The following is a 26,368-nucleotide window of genomic DNA, read 5'->3' on the forward strand; positions in this document are numbered from 1 at the left end:
CAATTATAATGCTTCAAAGCAAACGTTTGAAAAATGCCATACTCCTGAAAACACTTCTACTAATTTGAGGATAGCTGTCTGGGTTGATGCTGCATGTTGAATTAAACCCGTGCACTAAAACGGGCTGTGCAGAAAGGTGTGCAGCCAGACCTATTCAAACTACTCCGTCTGTTTTGCTGTATGTTCAATGCATCGCCCTACCTGCTGACAACGCTTGATTTTGATCTGTACGATGGGCCAGAAGCGGATCATGTTCTCCAGAAGAACCACTCTGCTGGCTGAAGGCAGGACGTTCACCTATTAGGAAAACAGCAAAGTCTCACCAGGACACAGATGTGCTACTGCAATCCTGCATCATTCACAGGAGACCACTAAGGAAGCAAGTGCTTCTTTATGGAAGTGTTCCCCATGGATGTAAAAAACTAGAGTTTTTCTTACTACAGCCTTATGTCATGTAATGCAACTCGCATTTTATGAATGGTAATGCATGCGACTGAAACGTTTCCTTGAATCTAGGATACAGCTTCAGAGGACCCTCAGTTATGGGGAGTACTGATTAAGGCTAATTGACCCATTATCCACCTTTATAAATGTGTGAATATATATGATACACAAGATCTTAAGCAAGACTGGATAACAAAATTCATTGTTCTATACTACCCAATCAGTGGATTGCTGCATTGGCATCTATTTCAGAAGGGTTATTTTTATCTTAGATTTAATTCAGCAAAAAATATGCTCAGGCATACTACGGATTTATCAGCCAAGAAATGATAAGGATTCTGAGATACTAAGGAATGATCAGCCAACAGTTGAAGGTAAAACACAAACAATGCTTCTTTTACAAATATATTTTGGCACTGCCCAATAGCTTTTTTTGAGGGAGAAGATAATAACCCAGATAAATTTTATGATGGTAAGTTATTTAATTTTGACAAATATACTTCTCAATTACTTACCTGCTTCTAACACAAGGTCAATATAAGGTAAATATAAATGGATTTTCCACACCTTTCTGACAGTTGAAAGACCAATATTACAACATCGGAGGGACCTTCAATAATACTATAGGTTGTAGATTTAATGATGCTTTCAGTTTTTGAATGGGTGGGCTTTAACTGTAATCTACAAGTGGCCAAATATATGGCTATCTGGTCAACATTAGTTGAAGTCTATGCATAAATATGCCCAAGAACAGCAGAATAGCATCTTACATATGACATATACAGGAATACACGCTGGATATGAATATTTCCAAGCCTTATGCTATAAAACTGCAACATTTTATTTATTGCATTTTTTATTTATTAAGATTCACTATAATTTTTTTTAAATAAAAATAATTTAAGAATGGTGATGTGTAGAATGTTGGAACAGGGGAGAAGCTGCTCCATATAAAAGAAGCAGAAAGGAAGAATTCATGCTAATAGAAAGGAAATCTGGTCTAGCAGAAAGCACAAAGCCATGTGACACCTAATCTTTCAACTGATTTAAGCCTTTTGGGGAGTTTTGAGCCTTTCAGAGAGTAGTTTCTCTTGTTACTTCTGAACGCAACCATACGTAGCTTCATGTAGGTGTTAAAAAGCATAGGGGACAAAACAGAGCCCTGAGGAACCCCGTGGGTCTGAGAACAAGGGGCAGAGCAGCAGTCTCCGTAAAACCACCTGGATCAATCCACTGCAACATGTTTTCTCCACTCTGGCCAAGCATCCTAGAAAGGCACCATGATAGATGGTTGAAAGGCCAGCAGATCTAACAAGGATGCATTTCTACTCTCTACCTCCTGCTGTAAATAATTGCAAGACAAGCCCTGAACCCAGACTAAAAATGATCCAGGCAATCTGTTTCATGCAGGAAAATCTGACATTCTGAGGCCACCAATTGCTCCGAACATTTATCCAAAAATTGGAGATTAGAGACTGGCAAGTAATGATCAAGGGGTGTGGGAGCTAATGAAGGAGCTACCGTGGCCTCCTTAGGGAGCTGGAGCATGGCCTTCTTTCAAGGGAACACTTCTCAGCAGTTCAATAGGATATCAATCCAGGGTTGAGCAGTTCAACACATGAGCATGGTCTACATAAATGACTGATGACTTGGGCCTACATCTCAAGATGGTAAGGACCCTTCAGAAGTAAGGCCTTCAGTCCTGAAGTCCATGGCCAGAAAAGAGTAGGTCAATTAGAAAGACTGGAGCACTCACAGTATTGAGTTCAGTGGTGATATTTGATGCGTTCTCTCCTCCCATGACCACAATCCTTGCTGGCATGTAGCTGGAATCCTCACTTGCCACTAGCAAAGTCATCTGTCTGCAGTAGAAGAGAAAGAGTGCCTTTGGCAATCCAAATAACCTCCACACAACAAAATAGATTATCTTCTGGGATAGGCACAAGCAGTGCTTTTTTTGTCATGGAACGCACCGGAACAGAGTTCCGGCACCGTTTTTTGACATATTTTTCAAGTTTTAAAAGTAAGTTTTGAAAATTTGATGTTTAGTCCACATGGATTTGAATCGCCCTGTTGAGTGTAGCAGGTCGGTGGCAAAATCATTAAAATGGTGTGGATGCTTGTGTGTCAAATCTGATACACGCGTACTTCATCCGCGCTGGTTGTGATGGCATTGCTCGGCTTGTGGCGCTGCTCGGCTTGTGATTTGTCATGTGGTCGCGCGCTGAGTGCTTACTGTGGGCAGCAACTGTTGTTTCGTTACACAACTGACGTGTGTGGGTGTGTGTACAGTGATTGACTACATGCGAAAGATTAATAATTTCATGAGTTCCAGCACCTTTTTTCTTACAAAAAAAGCACTGGGCACAAGCATTTAACTCTGGTATATTAAATAGCCACAAAATTCACATTTGTCTCCACTCCTAAAGAATCACTCAGAATACAAAGAAATCAAGTGGCCAACTAATATCTGAGCTTGTCCTTAATCCTGTGAATGCCACCTGTACCGTTACTGAAAGCTAGCCTTTGTCTGTTGCCTTGGGAAGCCCCAATTCCACTTGCCCAGGGAAATTTCTAGCCAAGACTCCTACTGGAACTCACCTGATTACCACTCCACGGTGCATGTAGACATTGATGTAGTGGGAGCCTGTGCTGCCATTAGACTCCCAGTATGTCTTTGGATTCCTGTCTGTCAACTTGCTGGCTCGGTGGGGGTTGGAGGAGACTTCCACCCTCTCCCAACACTTGTCCTCCTTCACCTCCACATTGGAACCTAAGCCACAAAATAAATACACCTACAGCTGGAGAAGAGCAGAACTTACCTAAGCAGGCTCACACAGGTTACGTTCTCTACCTCTGGGTAACTCACCTTGGCAAAGGTTGCGCAGGAACACATCAAAGAAAGGGATGTTGATAGGCTGGTGGCTGCGTCGGTGTTCCTCTATCTGGCCTAGGACCATCTGCAGAAACAAGGAAGGCAACAGAAGACACAAAGGCATTAATGGAACACCAGACCTGATTATAATTTGCTCTTTACTCTGTACGCTACCAGTGATGTGCAGCAGAACATTTTCCAGAGCTTTCCTTTTCTGTGAAAGTGTTTCTTTTCATACATTTATTAGTAAAAAGAATGAATGGACGCAAACTGCAAATACAATATTGTAATACTTGGTAGCTTCACATTTCCAATGTTTTTCAGGTGACAAGCTCTAAAAAGTATGTGAGAAAATACAATGTCATTGAAATGCAAATAAGTCCCACAGTGAAACACTACGAATAAGCTACTAGTAAGTAATGACAGTGAAACTGAAGCTGCCCTAGAGACTGCACTGGAAGAGAACTGAACTCCGTAGGAACAGATGAGTGGTTGTCAGAATATAAGGCGCAGTTCCTGCATTGTTAAAGTTAATTATATGTGCTCCACTCTAACTCCTCGCTGCTCAAGCCAGACAGGCTGACTGAAGGCCAGTGGGAGCTGCAGTCCAGCATATGTGGAGGACACCAAGCTGAGGAAGCTGAATTAGTGTATCAACACTTTTCAAGACCTTTTCTTGATTTAAACCATATAAGCACATGCTAGTCTCTGAATTGTGCAAATATTCCAATAAATGTATCTACATAATATAACACTGAAATCACATTGCATGCACTTTAATTTTTTCCCCTTAAATAATTCAGGCCAAATGCATCCAACAGAGAAGAAATTCCACAACCATAAAAGAGCACAACTTCTGCAACACTGGCCTCTCTCTGCTCAGGTTTATTCCAAACATGGCTGACCAAACTATCGATATTCTGTGTCCTGCCTTTTCACTGACCAGTCATCCCAACCCATGCAGCGGATGTCAGTGTCACCTGGATGCAACCGGCCAAGATGCTGGTTGTCATCTTCTTATAAAGGCTGGCGTATTTCTCACAGTCGGTCACAAGGTCACGTAGTTCAGTCACTAGCAGCAGATTGGAGTTGTGCTTGTCCATAGCTTTGGTCAGGGCCTCCTTTGTTCCCACCCGGCACATCACGACAGCACAGTCTTTGTTGGTGGTGGCTAAACGATGTAAGAAACGGATGAACTCCTGCACAACCTGTTGAGAAAAGGACAGCAATGCTTCACTGGCAGTGCACAGGGGGCTGGCTTCTCTATCCAGCTTTTTCACAGACACTTTGGATGGCTTTTAGCACATCAGAACCTTCCTTTGTTTCTCTGTTCCCCTTTCCAGTCTCCATTTCCAGAGACAACTACCACTTTGTTAGAGTCTACCCAGCTTTCTCCTTTCTGGGAAAACGTGTTGAAGCCAGCCTGCATCTTCAAATGCATCTAGGTTGCTTTAGCATTCCCGGTCCTGTCTCTATTTGGTTTAAAAATCAATATATAGCTCAATTAGTGTAAGCTCTGGCTGATGGTCTATGTGTTGAAATTACCAAGGAAGCCTGACATCAATATAATTTCATTTATCACATTTCTATACCACCTAATAAACAAGGCTCTCTGGGTGGCTTACAAAGATTAGAAGCTATATAAATACAATATAAAAAGATGGCCTTATTCAGAGTGGTCAACCTCTTGTTACACTTGATTGCTGAGATGTTAACTTCACAAAAGCTACATCACACAGAAATAGTTTAAGGCTACCCTGCTATATTAACTGATTCTCTATGCAGGGAGGTGAGCAAAAGTCAAGGATGAAAATAAGATTATAGCCTCTTCAGAACTGTTATTGTCAGGATTATCTTGTATTTCTGTTCAACAGGCATGTGCAGTCTCTTGGTCAGCATTATAATATTTGAAAAGAGAGTACTATTTGCATGTTGAAGGCATGTAGCACACCACACAGCCTCCTATCCATCTTCATCTAACTCAGTGGCCCAGTTCACATGATCATGATGGCTGAAATAAGCCGTCATGGCTTCTTGGAGTTGCTGTATGTGCCAACAGGATTTTCAAAATTAATCAGTAGCATGGTTTAGACAATGCAACAAACCAGGGTGATTCTTTACCTTTGTTGTTCTGTCCTGTTGTCTGAAACCAGGATAACAAACAATTATTTGTTCTGTGGTTTTTCCATACCAATATGGCTTGTCATGTTGTCTGACCCCAGCATCATGGTTTCCATAGTTCTGGTATGCAGTTACTAGAGTGGTAACTGCAGGATACATCCAGCCATCCAGTCTCTATGTGTGAACCAATGAGGAAGAGGCAGGCAACATAAGGCAGGGAGCTGAACTGAATTTCAGGCACAATGGCTGATGGAATACATGCCAACAGTGGGAGGGCTAAATAGGAAGGATGGAGACCATGAAAAAGTAGAAACCGCTTGACTGTCAGTACATTGTGGTAAAAAAATGCAAAGTATACTAACCATGCGGGGTTGTTTGTTGTGTTGTATGAATGGAGCTAGGGTGTCACCCAAGCCCAGAAAGTAGGGTGAGCAGCAACCCTAAACTAGTTTACAGTGGGCAGCAACCCTCAAACAGTTCGTGTAGGTATTACTGCCAACTCTAACAAGCTATGCTGCCTGGGTTCTGATGACAAGGCAGACTGCACCAGTGTAGGCGGTTAGGGAAATCTGGCTGGCACACAGGGTAGCTTACTGTAGCCACTCTTGATTACACGAATCAGGTCAATTCCTTTATTGCTTTAATCTGGCAGGGTACACTGAAGGATACTAGTTTAAATCAGACTTGCACAGAAATCCACAAAGCTAAAGGCACAGGATTTTTTTAAAGCCCACACTGACCACGCCTGCTTAAGTCAGTAATTTGATGACTAAGGGAAGGAAAAGAAACCTCTTATTTTTTAAGCTGCCTGTCTGGTTCCCTGAAGTGATCAAAAAAGTAGCAACTGGCAAAACTGCTCCCATGTAATGATTACTAACAAGTCTTCTGTGATGGCATTGCTTCATTTATTCACACAGAAATTTGCATGCCTGTCCAAAGACACCTATCACTGGTTGAGTCGGCTCTGCTGGTTCTGGAGTTCAGCTCTGGCCTTTTCCAGCACATTTCAAGTCTGACATTTGAAGTGCTGGCAGGGACCAAAAGTTATTTTTTTCCAAATGCATTTGGTTAGGAATCTGCAACTTGATAAACATGCTCACTAGAATTTCTCATGTTAGATTACTTTCATCAGCCTTGCTTCCTTTCAGTCTTTCAAGCCATGTTCTAATTAGTCCCTCACCTCCCGTTCATTGCTGTGTGCACTCATAGAGGACAGACAGGGCTCGATGCACTCATGCCAGGGCAGCATATCCTCTTGGGAACTGTCCAAAAACTTGTTCAAAATCCTAAATCAAAGAGAAGATGGTTAGAAGAATGACATTCAGTTCTTCCTGGACTCCAATCCAAGTGTAATAGGGTGATTCCCAGAGCTCAAGAATACATTCCATTTCTAACCACATCCTTCTTTCCAAAACAGCATGATTCTTCTTCTAGTTTTAAGATCCCTAGGAACTTCCAGGATTAATGTTCCTTCAGAAGTTATGTGCACCAGAAGTCCAGCTTGTACCAAATAACACAGTATCTGGGAAATACCTTCCTTTAAATCTGACATGCACTTAAGGACCACCCACTGTGTTTGATGACAACCACAGCAGTGCACCAAGTGCTCTTCCTCTCACATAACTGCCTGTCAACAAATGTGCTCTGCTAACGTTCCTTGATATCCTGCAATCCAAAGGAACCCTCCAGAAGAGGTGGCCCAACGTGAGAAACCACTCAAGACACGTGTTCTTGTCCTGCATCCAACATGCCCAGACCTGCTTGAAAGCCGCCTCGCTGCGCCCTGCCAAGCCGTGGCAGTGTCATGCCTGGGTTCCCATCCTCTGTGTCCCCAACCCTGGCACAGCCACACTCGTTTTCTCCACCCCACCTCAGCATGCCCATCTGCACAGTCTTCTCAGCTCCCAGTTGTTCTAGGGTTTTCAGCAGCAGCAAGAAGTTCTCGCGATCCGGCAGGGACTCAGTGCCATTTCCTTCAGGACTGACAGCCTCATCACACAGACAGTGCTCCAGTGCTAGCACCACCTCCTTTGAGAAGCTGGAATCACGAAGGTTTCTTAGCAGCGATGGTACGTCCATGTTCTTGAGCTCAAAGGATGCCTCAGACTCTGAGGATAAACAAAAAGAAAGGAATGAAGGATAGGCTGGGGTGCTTCTCAGTCAAAAGCACATTTCCTTAAATAAGCCATGAGAAAACTTTGGTTGATGATCAGATGCAACCATGCATGATGAGATTGCCACTGGAAGCATCACTGGGAAGTGTTTCTCTCTCCTTTCATGCTCCTACTGGGGAGTGCAGAATCTCAGGCCTGAGGTTGTATTTTTCTCTCTGGATGGCCATGCTCTTTCCCTCTCCCCCAACCACTAATTGTTTTGTAGTTTCCTGGCTTCTGTATAGTTTTTCACCCATTTCAGAATGATTCTTCAAGGGTTTTGTCACTGGTTATCTAGGAGGTATAATATCCTGGTGTTTCTGCTGCTTGGGTCCGCCCTGCCTTTGGCTCTGCACATTACTGCAATACGGCCTCCAGAAATTTCTCTGAAATTAAATTTAGTCCTTGGGCTGAAAGAGGTTCTCTATCTGTGCCCTAAGCAGAGAAAGGAGTGATACAATAGCAACAGTGGAAAGTTATACACAAGATAGGCATGTACAAATCAACCAGAATCAGCCTGGTTCACTCGCCAAGCATGTGCAGAACCAGGAACACGCCAGTAGGTATTTGCAGGGAACAGGTACTTGGCAATCATGCAACACAGCTGGAAGCCTTGGAGAGCTCCAAAAAGCCTTCCTGTTTCTGCTCCTTTCCACCACAGCAACACAAGACTGCATGGCGGCTATTCTGCGCTCTTGCTTCTCAGTCCCGCCATGGACTGAGCCCTTTGTGCTTCCCTGCCTGACTCCTGCTTGCCTATTTGACTCTTGCCTAGTTCCGCCCTATCTGCCCAAAGTCACCCACCGCCATTCCTGCTCCAGCCTGACCCTGCCCTACCAGATACCAATACCCCATCCATCCTGACCTCTCCCTGTTCCTGATGGTGCTTATTTCTCTGGTATCGGACCCTTGGCCTGTTCTGCAACTGTGCTTCGGCCTGGACACTGTTGCCCGGTTGGTTTCTGACTCAGGCGAATTGTAGAGCTGCCATTTGCCTCTGGCCCTCTGCACCTTATATAAAGCCACATCCCTACACCCTCAACCCCATTCCTGGTGTCCTGGCTGCAGCTGCCCACCACCCATGTCCCAGACCTATCAAAAGTATTGTAGGGAACAGAGCACACCTGGCCGCTCTTTTCCAAGGTCATGAATACAAGCCATGCGGAAGCTGTTAGCAACTGAGCCACAGGCATCCCATGCATACCCTTTTCAATATTGCAAAGGAGAGTCTGAGGGAAGTGAGGCACATTTGCATACATTAATACTGTAATGCAAAAAGGCACCAGTTTGCTTGGAGCACTCCATACCTGCATTTTCTTGGCTCAGTGGCAACTTATGCTCAGCCAGATGGTTCAACACGATCCGAGCCAACATCTCGTTGGAGCTCTGGCCTGCCTGACAGCAGCTCTGCAGCACTGTGTGAAGGTCGCAGTTTCCCAGCTGCTCCGCCAGGCCCTTGTGATTGTTGATCAGCATGTTCAACACCAAAAGCCCATTTTGGACTGCTGATGAGGCCCTGAGAAAAGGAGTGAAGGGTGACTGATTGGATCCAACCCCATGACTATATGGGGTTGTGCAGGAGGATGGGAGAAAAAAGAAGGAACAGAAGGCGTACACACAGTTGGCATTTTCCGAAAACCAATCCAGCAGCAACAAATCAAGAGCATGACAGGCTGGCTTAGAGAAAGGAAACTGAAAAGATGTCATTCCCACCAAATTCCCCCTACCAAAAATCCTCATCCCAGAAGCTCCAACAATACTAGTGAGCTCTCAAAATTCCCCCATCTTCTTAAAGTCCACTCAAGCAAAACCAGCTGATTTATCAATGGTCTTCTATCACACCAAAATTCCCTTTTCACCTTACCCAGGTGTGCCCAACATCTTCTCAATAGCAGTGCGGATGGCACACAGCAAGTTATCCGAATCCTTGCCAGAAGCAGAACCAATGCTGGCAAAGATCTCTCGCATCATCTGGGCATCCGAATGGTTCAGAGGATATGACTTCCCACTGGTACCTAGAAGCTCACAATTCCCAGCACCTACCAGCACTTTCAGCGCCTGCAAATGCAAAAGAAGGGACTCGATCAAGATGACAACAATAAGCAGAGCAATTTCTTCCTTTGAACCCTTGCCACAGATGTGCTGCAGATGTGTTTGTTGGACAAAGCCCAGCACATCTCGCTCCCCATGCTTTTTTTTCTGACCAATACCTCCTCATCCCACTAACCACATGGTGCTGACAACATTTTTTATGCTCCCTGGCCATCTTATGGTTAAATCAATCCACACAAGCTGAATTTCCTACATATGCATCTGCTACAGGAAAGCATCAATGTAAGACTTCAGCTCTTGTGAAAGAGCTGTGTAACCCATCCCACACTTATATAACATTGATCTCCCAAATCCCTTTGTTAGTTTTAGCGGTTATTTGTTGTCCAGCAGTCAGGATGGACCATTCACTGTGAAGAACTTACAGAATTCCATTCAAAAAAATGGAACTCCCACAGGCCAATCCCTCCCTTCAATGGCTGAAGGCATCAGAGACCCTTCTTTCCAGTCTGCTCCCTGGCAGGCAACCCCTGCCCATTGGTATGCCCCACTTACTGCCAGGCCAGCCTGCTGCACCAGTGCTGATGTGGGATACTCCTGCATGCAGCCCAACACGGCACGCACCCCGCCTTCTGTGGCAAAGAGAACGCGCCAATCGTACTTCGCCATGAACACATAAAGCAGTCGCAGGGCCATCACCACCAGCAGCTTCTCCTTCACTTGGTTGCTCAACAGCTCCACCAGCATCTTGACCATTTTCTCCCTGGGGACAACAAAGGGGGCTGTTATTCTACAGGTGTGCAGTTGTGCATGGCTGGGTGGAGGAAGCCCCCATTTGTCCACCTAGACGGTGCCCCCCGAGGCAAACTCAGAAGACAGTTGGCAGTGACTGGAAGAGTCATGTCTGAGAAGCTGAGCTCAGCAGATGGTGGGGAAGAAGCCATGCCAAATTCAGAAGAATGTACTTTAGTATTAATTTCATTTCTATGCTAAGCCACAACGGAAGCTCTCTGGGCGGTTTTCAACTATGTAAACATATGCAATATATGCAGATACACTTTCCTTTATATCAGAACACAATACCCGCCTTGGGCTTTATCTATTTAGATTTACAACATGAATAACTAAAACATGCCCTTATTAATTTTTCCTTTAAAAAGCAGGTGCACCTGTATTGACAAATATATCACACTATGGACCAGTTCAGACAAACTGCACCATTGATTGGTGCTACATAAGTACAAATCACCTTCTGCACTTTCACACACACGCCAACATACACATTTCTCCTTCCTGATCATTTGGTTTATACCAAACTACATTTTGCAGTTATGTCCATATCGGACAGAATTTTGTAGCTATATCCAAGCTGGATAGACCTGAGGTGAAACAAAAATTGGACAAGGACTGCTAAGCCCAACAGCTCATGCCAAAGGTACGGTTTGGCGTTACGAGGGACTCAGCCCTACAGAGCCAGAATCATGCAAAAAAAAAAAAAAAAACGCGGGGAAAGGGGAACCAAAAATCACCAAAGATCTTGCTTTTCTACTCACGAGATCCAAGCACTATGGAATTACATGCAACCCTCTTGCAGTTCTTGCAAGGGGCAGGAATGATACTGACCTGACTGAAGGTCCACCATCTACTTTGATAATCTGTCTTTCCTGGCCAGGTTCATCCTCTAAGATCTTGGTGATGAACCTGAGTCCAGCCATCTGCAATGTAACTTCAGAACTAGATTTCTGGATTATGTCTATAACATCTGCCAACTTCTCCAAGGAGCTCCTCTTTCCTGTAAACTTCACACTACAGAAGGCTGATCAGGATCAAAAGACAGAGAAGAAAAACAGGTTTTTAACCACCAGTTCAAACAGTCTAACAACATCATCATACCCTTTCTTTGTCATTACAACTCTCCACAACCTCCAGAATTAATAAAATAATTCCTGCACTTACTTGGCTAAAAATGAATGCGTGAGAGAAAGGAGGAGGGAGATGGTATCCAGCACTTACCTTTGGCCTTCTCATCCAGTGTGTCTGGGAAGGAAAGGCCTTCTGCTTTGAGGAGTTCATTGATCAGCTGTGTGTCCGTTTTCTCTGTTCCGGATGAAGCTGGGGAAGGCACCTCAGCAGAGAGCGACTCTTTCTTGGGCTTTTCGGACGCCATGGCCTCAGAAGGGCCACCACAGTTCGCAGAGATCATGTCCACGTTTTTGCAGCTCTGCTCTGCCGCTCCTTTGCTGAAGGAATACTTGAGATAGACGTGGGAACTGTGCAGGTCGTTTCGGGTGCAGCCCTGGCAGTGCTGGTCCAGCAGATGCAGCACTTGCTGGGCCAACTCTACTGACATGGACAGCTGGATGAGGCCCTCTTCATCTAGTTCCAACAGCTTGAAAGACAAAAGACTGTTAAAACAACCAGACTTGCTCTGTAAATACTGCATTTCTCAAAGCCAGCCACATTTAAGAGACGTCAGAGGAAGTAAGACCGTTCCGCCAAGAAAACTAAGGCATATACTGGAGAAAGAGTGCTGTTTCTCGCTACCAGATCACATGTTGAATACAATGATTAGACAGGTAAGAACTGTTGAAGGTGCCATTCCAATTTCTTCCTTTTAGCACAGTCGCATGCTGCTGCTTCTACTGACATCCTGCCTTTTTTGTAACAAGAAACCCAAGCCAGCTTACGTTGTCCTCCTCCTCCTCTCCATTTTCTCCTCACAATAACCACCCCATGAAGTAGGTTAAGCTGATCATCTGTGCCTAGCCCAAAGTCACCCACTGAGTTTTGTGGCTGGGTGAGGACTCATGCCAGACCCATTCCACTTACCTGATCTTTGTGGTTCTGCTGGATGTAGTGAACCACTTCCTGTTGTTCATGCTGTTCTAGCTTCTTAATGAAGAAAAGTAGCTCCCACCATTCAGCCCGGCTCAGGGTCCCAGAATTCTCATTCATCTGGTCCGACAGGTATGGCAAGGAGTACAGCCCCCCAAGGGGTTTGCAGTAGAAGGTCTGAGTCACTGCAGGCAGAAAAATATGACGAAGTAAGCTTTTCTAGCCCCTTCTGATACAGGCAATGAAGGCCTAGTTCATAAGTTAACCAAGTGACTGTGCTGCTATTTGCCTATGGCTCCATCCAAAACTGTTCCCGGAGCAAGGTATAAAATACTGAAATGGAGTGAAAGGAGGAGACAAAAAGGGCAGTAACACATGTGAGTATTTGAAGCTGAGAAGGCAGATGCGAAAAATGAGTAAGTGCTCAGCCAACTTAAAAAGCAGATCACAGTGTAAAGCATGAAACAGCTAAGCTGCAGTTCATCAAGAGACTTAACTTCATTTCCTGTGGCTTAAACAGGGGTTTAAAAGCACATTATGTGTATTATACAGTTCCCCAGTGCAAGGATGGCTGCTATCATTCACTGTTTTGTGAATGGCCAGTATAAATATGGTTATTATCACTGTACTTTCTGTGTTACAATTCACACCCAACCCAACCCAACCCTGGATAGACAGAAAGTGAGTGAGGAGCTAGAATTCAGGACAGTACTTCATGCATCTTCTAAAATGGGCCAAAGTCCACCAAAGGTTATACCTTAATTGGTTAGTTTTTAAAGTGTCACAAGACTCTGTTGGTGTTTATGATAAAACTGTTTCCACATCAGAGGAAAAGAGGGAATCACATACAGGAATACTTCTATGCTTCTCCAAGGAGAGTGCACACAGAATGTTTCTCCTGGTGGAAAACCCGGGGGGGGGGGTGATCTTTACCAATTCCCTCTCCTTCTGCCACTCCCCCTCACTGTTCTGCAGGACCCCTCAAAGCAGTGGGGAAGATGAGGCAGGAATAGGGACTGCAGGAAGAAGAGGAATCAGTCAAGATGACTCCCTCCTCATTTCCACCTGTGGGATCCCTGTGCTGGTCTAAAAGCCGAGCTCTGACAGGAGGAATCCTTCTGTGCATGGAAGGCAACCCCACACTCAAAACAAATAAAGGCTGTCAGAGAAAAAGTTGGGCTTGCTTCTACCTTTCTAATATACAGGTTTCCAATTTGCAGGAAATGCTTCAATTATCTGTAGACACATTCCACCATATGCAGTTTTAATGTACAGCTGGAATGGTTTCATCTATTTACCAGATTTTGCATAGACTGGGTCACAGACAGGGACAGGCAGCTGAATGTCAAGAGACTGGAGCTTGCTATCAGTAACCATTACCACAAATTACTTTTATGCAACTATTATAAGCGGAACTGTCATGAAGTACTATGCTGATAACCTGCTTGGTTGCATGTTACAATTCCATCCATGATTTCTTACCTCATGGCTAATGTGGGAAAGGTGGTATTATGTCTTATGGCACAGGCGAATAAACCTAACTCTGAGATCAGTGCTACTAATGTCATCTGTGCAGCTGGCAGAGCTCTGAATTATCCTATGAAAAATTATTTGTGGGCCAGACTAAAGAAACAGGAAAAAAAGACTGTGGTGAGAAATGTTGGGAGGAGGATAAAATTATCTACAAGTGCCTTCGCCTAAGGTGGGCAATGCTGTACTCTCCCTATACATTGGATTACAGAGCCCATAACCCCTCACTACTGACCAGGAAGAAGGGAGTTGTAATCCAGAGTGTGTTAGGTTGCCTATCCTTAGGAATTTTTACCAACTTTATGAATTTTTGAATCAAGCCACAGATTATGCTGAGTATACAGGTAGACCCCCAGCGTGAAAATTTCAATGTTTACCTGAACCCATTACCCTAACTCTAATATACTATGGGAAGAAAGGCAGAAAAAACATATCAAAAGTATATGGCACTCCAGAAACAGCCTTCGCTATTCAACTTCAGTCATTAGACAAACCCCATTATTACACATGAAAATGGACAATCATGCAGAAGAAAGGGGTCACATTGCCTTCCCCCATTCCATAGGACTTATTCCTAAAACCAAGTTACTAATTTAGCAATTGAGCAGAAATGTTTCTCTCTAGACATGTACCAAAAAAGCCATCATTCCACTTGTGAAAAGAAAGCAACAATGGTGGCATCCATAAATTCAGAACTCTGTGTGTGTGTGTGTGTGTGTGTGTGTGTGTGTGTGTGTGTCCACAATTGCTCACAGTGCCCCTAACCTCACCTGTAGGTAGTTTCAGGTTCTCTGTTAGACTGGATACCTTTTCTTGGGCAGCCTCCTCTTCCAGCTGCTCTCCAGAGCCAATTATTTCTACCATATGCCAGTGCACCCAATAGGTGCGCCCAGTAGACTGCCACAAAACCTGTGAAGTAAACAGAATTGTATGGTCAGAACTGACTGTTGGCCCAAATCTTCCATGTCACATGATGCAAGTTTAGAAATGAAAAAGATGAAACCTGGTGGAGGCATGTGCACCATTAAAAGATGTAACAAAAATAACAAATCCTGTTATAGGATTCATCATCTTGTATGCCTATTCCTTCAGGGTATATTAATTTGGCAGAATTATTTAAAGCTTTCCATAAGGTTTGCAATGGTCAGATATTATCAGTTATGCAAATGTCAGGACAAAACACCTGCAGGACCACAAGTTTCTCTTCCCTGATCTGGATGGAAGTTTGTCTTCTTTTCATTACTATGGTACCATCTGTTAGCATGTATAAGAGTGCAGGTTGCTTTCACTCTAGTCCTAATGGCAAATCTAATAGCATGGAAAAGCTCATGGCTCAAAGTCCATCAAGTCAAGAGAGGACACAAGCAGGGTCTGAACCCCTTTCCCACTGTCTTTCCCAGCAAGTGGCATACAACCCTTGAACATGGTGATTACATTCAGCTCTCACCTGACTTGCAGCTAAGATGGCAACATGAGCTGCTTGTCATTCCTTACTATCACCTAATTTTCAGCTTTAAAATATTATTAAGACCATCTTTCTCTCATACCTATCCATATCTTTTTTTCCCTTTACTTTTTGCTAGATTGTGTTAGTGCTGGAACATCAAGAAAGTTTTAATCTTGTTATAGAGTATATTCCTGGTCCTACCCATTGAGAAAGAGTAAGACCCATTATCACATTTCAACCAAAGCATACATCCTTTGTGCAGACAGGTAGAAGGAAGCACTTCAGCAAGGTCGAAATAAGGACAAAATCGTGCTTTATCCAGATGTCACAAAAGAAATTTCTGATCAAAGAAGAAATTTTAATCTGAAGTTCTGAATGATTTTTCTAGCCATACTTGTAATGGAATTTCAGGATGAATCAAAGAAGTTCTGATCTGCAAAGTAACCCAGGCCAACAGAAAGACTAACAAGTGGATTCCCAACCAAACCAAGCAAGTCAAAACTGAATCTGTCATACTTTGGACCCCTCATGAGAAGGTAAGACTCACCAGAGAAGACAATCATGCTAGGGAAGGCAGAAGAAGTAAAGGAAGGCCAAATATGAGATGACTCCATAAAAGCCACAGCCCTGAATTTATACAAGCTGAACGGGGCTATCATAGATAGGACATTTTGGAGGGCTTTCATTCATGGGGTCACCATAAGTCAGAGATGACATGAGAGCACATAACAGCAACAACATCCTTCTCAGAAAATTTCTTCAATCTTACAACTTCTGCTACATCTCCTGTCAATTTTACTCTCCACTTCTCAGAAGTTGATGGAAACTGCCATTTCCATCAACATGCAGCTGCTTTAGCTAGAATAAGGACCGACAGAGTCTTGTCTAAGTTTTTTCTACTCGAGAGAGATACTAAACAGGAGTGACCTCTTTCCCCACTGATATTTATGTTTGGAATTTCTTGCATGTGCTATCAGATAAAACCCTAATATATATGAATTTAAGCATAATATGTCAGAATATAATCTTCCCTTATTATCTTTTATTGTCTATTTGCAACTTCAGTTCTTAGTTTCAGCCTTGAAACAAACAATTGATGAAACAATTTGGACAGTTATCTGGTTATTTTATTATCTGATCAATCAGAACTCCCCAGAGTTCCCCAAAGAGGTTTACCTGATACCTATTTGTATTCATTTTGGTGCCAGGTGAAAGCCTTTTTATTTTCCCAGGACTGCAACAGTTTAACTTTTAAACTTTAGTTTTAATATTGCATTTTATTCTATATGCTGCCATGCCTCTGTACTGATTTGGTTGCAATTACTGTGGGTTTATTGTTTTATGTTAATTTTTGTTGTTTGTGTGTTTTTAACTTTTGTTAACTGCCCAGAGAGCCTCACCTATTGGGTGGTACAAAAATGAAACTAAACCAACACTGAAGCTGTATCTAATTGCTTTGTTATCTAATATCTAATCCCATACTGTGCTATCTAATTTGCCATTCATAATCTGAGCCAAATGTATTATTACCAGGGAGTTCTTGTTCCAGGAGACATATAACAAATTAAAATTGAGTAAGCTGAATAATAAAATCTCAAGGGGCACATCTATAAGGTTACACTTATGGGGTACAGTAAATAAACTTAAAATGAATGCAGTTTCTCAAATGCCAATGTTTTATGTGTTATTCCTTTATTTATATCTGGCAAGTGTTTTCAATAATTTAATGTTTTCTTTCATAAATATTTATGGGACTCCACTGCACCATGAACTTCCTTGAAAAAGATGCAACTTCCAATAAGAGGTAAATTTGGCTTCCCTGACCTTTTTCTGTACCATCTACTATACTCAGTTTTGGTCTTTTCCATTTAAATTAGATTCTGCTCCCTGGTCTGTTCTGGAATTTTCATTTTTTGGATCGTCTTCCAAGATGGAATGCACTGGGCTCTTGCAATACTCAATGTGCCCCCTCCAGCTGTGGCGCCTAGAGAGCGGTGGTGTGCAGTTTCATGTCAATGGCGGTTTAAGCGATCTTCACATGAAACATTAACTTTATGGGGAAATCCAGATTTAAAACCAAGCAAGAAAATGTCTGTCTGGTGGAGCTGGATACATTTTTACTTTGGATCAGCTTCTCAGCACTGTTTTTTTGCTACACACAATTTTGCATACTAAATATAGTCAGTTATAGCTGCCTGGCAACAGACACAACTGAAACATTTGTTAGAATCTGGGTTTAGTCCTGATGTTTTTACAGCTTGAAAACTTCCTGTGTTATTGGACACATTGACTGAAAACAAAAAAATACTTCAGTCTATGATTTGTAAGTATTAAATATTGGCAAGTAAATATGATACTTGGACTCTGAAGCAAAATGAGACAATGAAATGGAACAACCCATATTGCCTAACCAAAGGAGTAAATCATTATCATCTATTTCAGAAGAGATTATAATCTCAGGCTGTGCATAATTCAGAAAAAAATGTTTCAAGTATATTGGATGGCACAACATCTCTTTAATAAGGGTTTAGTCAAATTGGCCAGCTGCTGGAGGATGTAATGTTGCTACTGCTTCTCTTTTCCATATGTTTTGAGAATGCCAAATCACAGCTTCCTTTTGGGAGGGGGTTATAATCTTCATAAATCTTTGTGATGGAAGGCCCTTTAATATTCTGCTTTGATACACATTCCTTTGAATTACCTACTCCTATCTTGAAAACGAATATAATGTCAACATAGAGACAAGGAAGGGGAGACATGATAGAGGTGTACAACATTATGCTTGCAACAGGAAAAGGAATAAGGACAAATTTTCTTCCCGTTCCGAGTATTATTACCCAGGGTCATGACATGAAGCTGGTTCATGGGAGATTCAAGGCAGATGCAAAGGATCACTTCTTTGCACAGCATACAGCTAAACTGTGGAATTCAGTTCTATGAGATGTAGTGATAGCAACCAACATGGATGGCTTTAAGAGGAGATTAGATAAATTATGGTGGATAAGGTTATCAATGGCTACTAGCCCTGATAATAGCCATCAGCAGAGGCAATATGCCTACATACGCCTTAGATAGAAAAGTGCTGCTGAACTCATGTCTTGCTTGTCAGTTTCCCCACAGACAGCTGGTTGGCTGCTGTGTAAAGAGAATTCTGGTCTAGATGGACCACTGCCCTGATCCAGCATGTATTTTCTTATGTTCCTAAAGTGTCCCAATCCCAGTAATCGTTATTGTTTTCTGCACACTTTTCCAACTCTGTAGCTTTTTATTGAGAAACACCCAATGTTGTCTTTGTGTCAGAGAGACCCAGCAATAGTGCAACAGGAATCTAACACTTCCTAACGCAAACAGATTCAATCCAAAATATTGGTTTCCAGAATGGAACAGGTTAGTAGAGTCCATAGAAAAGGGGTTTGCTTCTAGAGTCACTCTAGGAAGCACTGTTGCGACAGTGTAGGTCCCAATAGAAGAAGAAATGCAGGGCCAGCTGCAGATACAGCCTATTAGATGAAATTAACTTAAAAATGTAACCATTCGTTGATCTGGCTTTATATTTAGTACAATTTCAAAGTTGTTGATAATTAAAGTATCCTTTGGTTAATCAAATACCTTCCCATTATTTGATCAGTCAAATGCTCACAGTCTTCTACTATTTGCTGTGAGGCTCACTAATAAAAGTAAAAAATAAAACCATTGCTGCCAATGAATCCTATTCACTAATCCTGATCTTACATAAATATAGTCAAAATAAAGTATCTGTCCCATGCCACAATGGTGAAACCCACCAATAGCTAGAGAAAAAATTCCTATCACTGTATTTTTCCCCATGATAAATGTGCCACTTTGCACAATGCATTGTTTGACCAATGCTGAGCAGGAAGCTGCAATTAAAATAACTGGAAATGCATGGGCTGAAGACTAGCACTCAAGGATGACTACAGAACCAACTACCGTAGTTTTGTTCTGATTTTAATCATAAGACTTAACCCCTTGATTTTTCTTCTAAACCTTTGGGACTTTAATATAACATGGATCGTATTTTGTATCAAAGCAACTGTCTTCTTTTACTGTTTAGCTTCTTGATTATTAATAATGTTAGAAGAGCTGAGAAAATGTAATCTAGCCTGACTCAGGGGGCTGGTGACTTCTGCCAGCTGTTTATTTATTTCAACTGTGACCTTAGTATCTCATAATAACCACCCCCTCAGCTGCTATAATTGCCAGGATACTTAGCCCATGATTTCTTAAGCTGCAAGCAGTGACTTGCTTTCTATATCTTCTGACAAACTTATTCTGGCTTACTGATTTAATACTGAATCAGTGAACTAATTTCTGTAGCAAAAGGTTAATCAAGATAATTTAAGAAACATTATATAAACAATTTAATATCTTGCTGTACCCTTGCCTCTCAAATATACTATTCTGCACAAGGAATGCAGACCTACAAAATCCCTTATAATTCATATGTACAAGTCACCATCAAAACCACCTTGTGAATAAGGATAGCATTGTTCTAATTTTATAATGTGGCAGACCAGGAAAAAATGAGAGATTTAGGAAATTCCTAAAATAGTTTTGAAATTTCTACCCAAGTTCATCTTTCTATCTACTGCTCCATCCTAGATCTTTATACAAGAATTTCTAACTGCCATTCTATAAGGCGTTCTCAAAATGCAAAATTCAACTGTAAATGTTGCCCAGAACTTGTTTTCCACTTCCATTTCCCTTCTCTTTTAAATTAAGAACACCAGTTCTGCTTCTCCTCCTAGAACCTCAATATTAATGATACATCTAATTAAAGTGTAATTTTCACATAAAATTTTAAATACTTGTTCGAGCTAATATGACTGTGACAAATGTTTCTGCTTTTGAGAAAACTCATCTTGCAACTCAAAGTGTCACTGAAAATATTATTTTCCTGGCTCACTGTTCTAGCCCACCTCCATCATTCCTCTTTAATGTAAACACATTTCATTTCCTAGAAAGCAGATACAAAATACTCTTATTTTTGTGGGTTTACATGACACAGCAATCCTTCATGGGAAACTAGCTATGGTGATCTGTCATGTTGTGCAAACCTGGATAAAGAGTGGCTTATTTTGGGATGGCATGCCACCCTGACAATCCATGGCTTGTTCTAGGTATTGCTGTACCCATGATGAACTGTTATGTCTTCTGCAATCAGTGAATAAGCCCATGGGGCGGCATAGAAGTCTCCTAAATCAATCAATCAATCAATCAATCAATCACAGGAATAAGGAAGTATCAAACAAGCCACTCAGCAAAAAACTCTTGCTGCTCTTGTTAAGCTTGCGTAGAGCACCACCAGTGACAGCTACTCCACCAAGTACGCAAGTGGAGCTCTGAGTGGGTGATTCAACAAACTGTGACATGGCAAACAAACATTAAATGAAGAATTTTCATTGCTGGTAAAATGTCCAAACCCTTCTTAAGATATAGTTTGATTAAGTGCCCCTTTTAAACATAAGCACTGGCCTTGTCAGATCACATTCTCAAAGGCCAACATTCCCTTTTCACTCTCTTAAGTTCTCTCTTTTTCATACTATCTAATAGCTGAAGCTCTCTCTCTGGATGTTTTATAAGGATTAAACACCTTAAAATACTATACTGAGCACAATATATTAAAAATGTCCATATAAATTTAAATACGCAACATGCACACACCTAAACTATTTTAACAATAAGAAATCCAATTCCTGAATTAAAAACCTTATCGTATTCTGCCAAATGCCTGAAAGCTGGTGACAAATGATAATCACGGTGGAAACCAGGCAGGTCTTGGAGGAAGGCTCTTACTCCAAGCAGGCCCTCTCCCTTATTCCCTCAGAGGAGACACTTGCAAGAGTGCCTTCAACAGCTAATATGACGTACAGGTAGGTACCTGCCAAAAGAAGCACTCTCTCAAGTACTGCAGCCCTGAAACATGTAAAGCTTGTCAGATCAAAACCAGCACCTTTAATCGGAATAAGAAACATACAAGCAGACAAAACTGAATTAGTGTTAGATGTTCTGACCTTCGTGCCCTTCTTATCAATCTGACTACTTTTTTCTGAAGCAGCAGCTTCTAAATTCAAAAGCAGCACCTTGCAGAACATGTGCTCTAATCCAGGGATCCCCAACCCCCAGGCTGTGGACTGGTACCAGTCCGTAGCATGTTAGGAACACACACACACACACACACACACACCCCTGGCCGCACCGCAGGAGGTAAGTGGCGGGCCAGATCCAGAGTCTGAATGTTAGAGTCAAGATAAAATCTCTTTGAAGTTCGAACGACACTTTTATGTTAGAACCGCAGGCACGGTGGAAAAAGACGCGGTAGCTGAGTAAAGGTCATTAGTTGTGGGCCCATGTGGCCTCTCCTCTCGTTGTGTCTGTGCTTTTTCACTGAGCGTCTTTTCGATCCTTTTGAGTGCCTTTTCTGAGTGCCTTTTCAATCATTCTGAGTGCATTTTAACTGCCTGCCCAATTCTTCTCACTGCCTCCTCAATCCTTTTCAGTCCCTTTTAACTGCCTGCCTTCCTGATCTTTCTCACTGCCTTCTCAATCTTTTTTTGCTTCACCACTCCTCACTAAAAAATCTGGACAGTAAACGCAATTTTCATTTTATTATACAGTACTGTACATATTTATGAATTTTATTAACTGTTTTCAAGTTTTAATTAATGCATTTGGCATTTAATTGTGTTATTTTCCTTAAATTATGCATATTTACTGTTTAAGTTTATCAAGATGTGTATTCTTTGGAGTCTGGGAATGGATTAATTCACTTTCCATTATTTCTAATGGGGAACACTGCTTCGGACTTGTCCAGTGTGGCGTAGTGGTTAAGAGAGTGGGACTGGGACTCAGGCAACCTGGTTCGAGTCCCCACTCGGCCATGGAGCCAACTGGGTGACCTTGGGCCAGTCACAGACTCTCAGCCCAACCTACCGCACAGGGTTGTTGTTGTGGGGATAAGATGGAGGAGGAGAATGATGTAAGCTGCCCTGAGCCCTTTGTAGGAAAAAGTCAGGATATAAATCGGGGGGGGGGGGGAGTGAATTAATCTATTAATTCGGCCACCTGAAATGGATTAAGTTTGAAGTATGAAGCACTGGTGTAATGTATTTGAATCATCCCGAAACCACCACGACCCCCAGTCGGTGGAAAAATTGTCTTCCACAAAACTGATCCCTGGTGCCAAAAAGGTTGGGGACTGTTGCTCTAGTCAATCCTACATGTTACTAGAAAAGAGATTACTAAAGCTGGATCAAGAAAATAAGAAGATCTATCATGGATCAGACCAAGGGAACATTTTGTCCAGGTTTCTGCATACACACTGCACAAACAGCTGCCACCAGGAACCCACAAAAAGGACAAGAGTGCAAAGGCACCTTCCTGCTAATGTACACAGACAGACTGTCTTCTGTTACTGGAGGTCACTAGTAACCACAGACAGCCTTACAGAAATATGTCCAATCTCCTTTTAAAGCTGCCTAAATTTGTGGTTGTTGTTACATATCATGGAAAATTAACTATACATTGTGTTAAGAAGCATTCCTTTTTATCCGTTCTGAATCTCCCAACAATCAACTTCATGTGTTCCAACAGCATGAAAAGAAAGTATCTCCCTGTCCTAGTTCTACAGCTTAATTGCATACACCTCTGTCATGCTCCCCTTTTATTCACCTTGTTTCTAAACTAAGCAATTTCACCCATTGGAGCCTTTCCTCATAGGGCCGGTGCTCCAGCCCCTTAATCACTTACAGTGCCCCTTTTTTGCACTTATCCCAACACTGGAATAGCCGTTTTTAGGTGCAGTGATCAGAAATGTATACAGTACTCTAAATGCAGTCATACCATAGATTTGTATAAAGGAAGTACGATACTGGCAGTTTTATTTTCAGTTCATTTCCTCTTTATGCCTAACATGAAGTTTCTCTTTTTCACAACTGCCAAACACAGGGGCAACATTTTATCCAGCTGACCACCACAAGCCCAAGAACTCATTTTTGGTTATTCACTGTTACCTCAAGATTTCATCAATTTATACCTGAAGTTCTAAATTTTGCCCTGACATATATTACCTTAGACTTGCTTATATGAACTTAATTTGCCATTTTGATGCCCATTCTCTAGTTTGGAGAGATCCTCTTGGAGCTCCTTGCAAGCCTTTTTTGTTTTAAACACTCTAAATAAATGGCTGTCATCAGAAAACTTGCCCACTTCACTGCTCATTCCTATTCCAGATTATTTATGTACAAGCTGAAAAACACTGGTCCCACTGTTTACACTGGGAGATCTTATTCCTACTCTCTACTTTAACTAATTACTGATCCATAAAAGGACTTTTTCTCTTATTCCAAGATTACTAAGTTTGCTCAGGAGTCTTTGGGGATGAACTCTGTCAAAGTCCAAGTAAATGATGTCTACTGGTTCACTCCTACGTACCCACATGTTATTGACGCCTTCTAAGAACTCTAATGTTAGTGAGACAGAACTTACCACTCTAGAAGCAATGCTGACTCCTCTTACTGAATATACATGACTACAGGGATACAGCAGTGTTGGACTGCATCCACTAGGAGTTTTGCTACATCTACTACTTCTAGGACACTTGCTTTATGGATAACCACACCTCTGACTTTCCTCCCTTCTCTGTATTGTCTCTCACATGGTTACCACTTATAGTATCAGTTAACCATTAAGCTAAAGGAACAACTCCTGAATCTTAACCGCAACTATCCCTCCCCCACTTCTTTCATTGCTCTGCTTCATTGCTCTGCTTCATCTGTCCTTCTTTGCCCAAATCACATACCTGTACAGGAGGCATCCCACTGTTGCTTTGACGAAATTCACCCTCATCTCCAGTGCTGATCTCCTCATAGTCTTCCAGCATCCGCACCATCATCCCTGGCTTTAGATTTTCCTGCACATACTCTATATAACTGCTACGACTGGAGAAATCTGATAAAGTCATGAATGCTTGCCCATGTTTTTTTCTTGGTGAAGGCTTTGAAGTTGCCAGAGGCACCTGAACAGCAGTACAGGTGGAGCCCTTAGGTTGGAAGATAGACCGAACAACTCGAGGCTGTGTTTCCCGCAGGGAAAGAAGTTCCTTCTCTTGACTGCGGTCCCAGCCCATGACCCGCACCAACTCCGAAATGAGGTTAGCCATGGCCATGCTGAAATCAAACTCCCGTTGCACTCGGCTCTTTTCACCAAAGTTTGCACTGGGGGCTGCAGCATCTTGCCTCTCCCCTCCCAGTTCCGTGGTACTGTTGAGCTTGTCCATGAGGGAGGTAACACAGAGATAGCGCTTCACAAGAGAAAAAAGCAGCTTTCCTGGAATCTGAAACAGACAAAACTTATCAGACCTATAGCCAAGAAATTACACTGCCCCCTTATTAGCTGGTTGGCTAGGCCTGCAGGAATTTTGTGTAAGTTCTGAATTTCTAATGAGTTTGGTGCATGCTATGAATTCTCTCCTTCAGACATTCTTCGAACTTAACATCACCCACCTCTGCTTGAGACAAGTCACCTAAAGCAGTGTATTCTCCACAACAGCGGTTGTTAGGCCACTCCACCCTTACTTCTGTGTTTCAGACATGCCTTCATATTCTTGCATTTTGAACCATCTGACCTTAAAAAGACATCTTCATGCCCATATTACAGCCAATCAGATCAGCTGGTACCTGAGGAAGGTGGATTCCCTCAAAGGACATGCAGTGCTCTTCAGAGGATGTTGTCTCTGCAAACAGCTCCAAGAGAGTATAACGACTGTCAAAGTCCATATGCTGCTCAATGCCATCCTGCTGGCTCAACGACAAAAGAACATAAGCTCGGCTTCCTGAAACCAAAACAGACACACTTAGTGCTGTCCCTCATATTCTGCCAATGAGAGGAGCTTTTCACAAAAGCATGAACCTTCCTCTGGTATTATATATCAATTCTGGATACTGCCTCCTTACTCAGATCCAACACATGTACCAAAACTATTTTGTGAACCAGAAAGCCACTGCTAAGTAACACACACCACTAATTTGATTTGCATGATTCTGGTGGATTATAATATTACTCATGCAGATTGTATTTTACCAGAATAAATGACTGGAATTTCTAGCCCCTCTTAAAAGTCACAAAATCTGGCCAGGGCGACTTATTTTATATTGTTATTTTTTGCATTTTACCTTATGTTTGTATTTTTAATTTAATGTTATAATTATTTTTTAACTTAATGTTGTAAGCCGCCCCGAGGCTTCGGCGAATGGGGCGGCATAAAAATGTTTTAATAAATAAAAATAAATAAATAAAAATGTAAAAAAATGCTTTAAGATAAATTATTGAAAATCTCAAAATCTTACCACTTTCAAAACTTAGTTTTCAAAACTAAGAAAGTATAGGTTTCTTCATCCCTACTAGAAATAAAAGTTGCAATGCTTGATATTGGACAGGCTGGACATGCACATGGTGGACATGTCATGAGCGGAGCCGGCTGGTGCCGGGGGTCAGACTAGATGGCCCAGGAGACCCCTTCTGACTCTGTTTCTATGTTTCTATATTTTAAGATGAAGCCTGGTAGACATAATGACCCCAGTCTCTTAACTATGGTAAAGAGCCAGAACAAGCCATGTGGTTGCATACTGCCCCCTTTCCCACACCAGTTTCCCCAGCCCTGTTCCCACATGATTACTGCTAATACTTCCAGTTTAACCTGGATTTTAACCCACGCTTTGAAGCTGATCTGCAAATTCTGGTTATCGCTGGCCATTGCTAAGGTCAGCAGGAAAAAGGCTTGCAAATTTATGCTAGGAAGAGGATCATCCCACTGCCTGCACCCCTGGAATGTTATGTCTCTCTTTATGAGTTCCTAATAAGCGATGTACCCTACTTCTATTCTCTCAAAGCCTC

The 26,368-nt window shown here is 42.2% G+C and overlaps 1 protein-coding gene across 2 annotated transcripts in view; it reads right to left on the minus strand.

Moving 5' to 3' along the window:
- Positions 1 to 26,368, minus strand: part of LOC123022540 (cullin-9-like) — a 64,324-nt gene that overhangs the window by 22,276 nt on the left and 15,680 nt on the right. For both annotated transcript variants that reach the window (XR_006414532.1, XM_044428306.1), the window contains exons 3-18: positions 25,153 to 25,307; positions 24,276 to 24,809; positions 14,778 to 14,916; positions 12,472 to 12,662; positions 11,656 to 12,031; positions 11,266 to 11,458; positions 10,198 to 10,405; positions 9,458 to 9,651; positions 8,901 to 9,109; positions 7,311 to 7,548; positions 6,621 to 6,726; positions 4,300 to 4,527; positions 3,314 to 3,404; positions 3,046 to 3,217; positions 2,201 to 2,306; positions 202 to 297 (exon numbers count right to left, since the gene is read on the minus strand). Coding sequence is in view for 1 of the 2 variants with exons in the window: in XM_044428306.1 (XP_044284241.1) it covers positions 202 to 297; positions 2,201 to 2,306; positions 3,046 to 3,217; positions 3,314 to 3,404; positions 4,300 to 4,527; positions 6,621 to 6,726; positions 7,311 to 7,548; positions 8,901 to 9,109; positions 9,458 to 9,651; positions 10,198 to 10,405; positions 11,266 to 11,458; positions 11,656 to 12,031; positions 12,472 to 12,662; positions 14,778 to 14,916; positions 24,276 to 24,809; positions 25,153 to 25,307 (3,236 nt within the window). In the remaining variant the exon portion in view is untranslated. The remainder of the gene's footprint in view (positions 1 to 201; positions 298 to 2,200; positions 2,307 to 3,045; positions 3,218 to 3,313; positions 3,405 to 4,299; positions 4,528 to 6,620; positions 6,727 to 7,310; positions 7,549 to 8,900; positions 9,110 to 9,457; positions 9,652 to 10,197; positions 10,406 to 11,265; positions 11,459 to 11,655; positions 12,032 to 12,471; positions 12,663 to 14,777; positions 14,917 to 24,275; positions 24,810 to 25,152; positions 25,308 to 26,368) is intronic.

The sequence above is a fragment of the Varanus komodoensis genome, unplaced genomic scaffold (genome assembly GCF_004798865.1).
Source record: "Varanus komodoensis strain SLA01 unplaced genomic scaffold, ASM479886v1 scaffold2, whole genome shotgun sequence".
NCBI classification, from domain to species: Eukaryota; Metazoa; Chordata; class Lepidosauria; order Squamata; family Varanidae; genus Varanus; species Varanus komodoensis.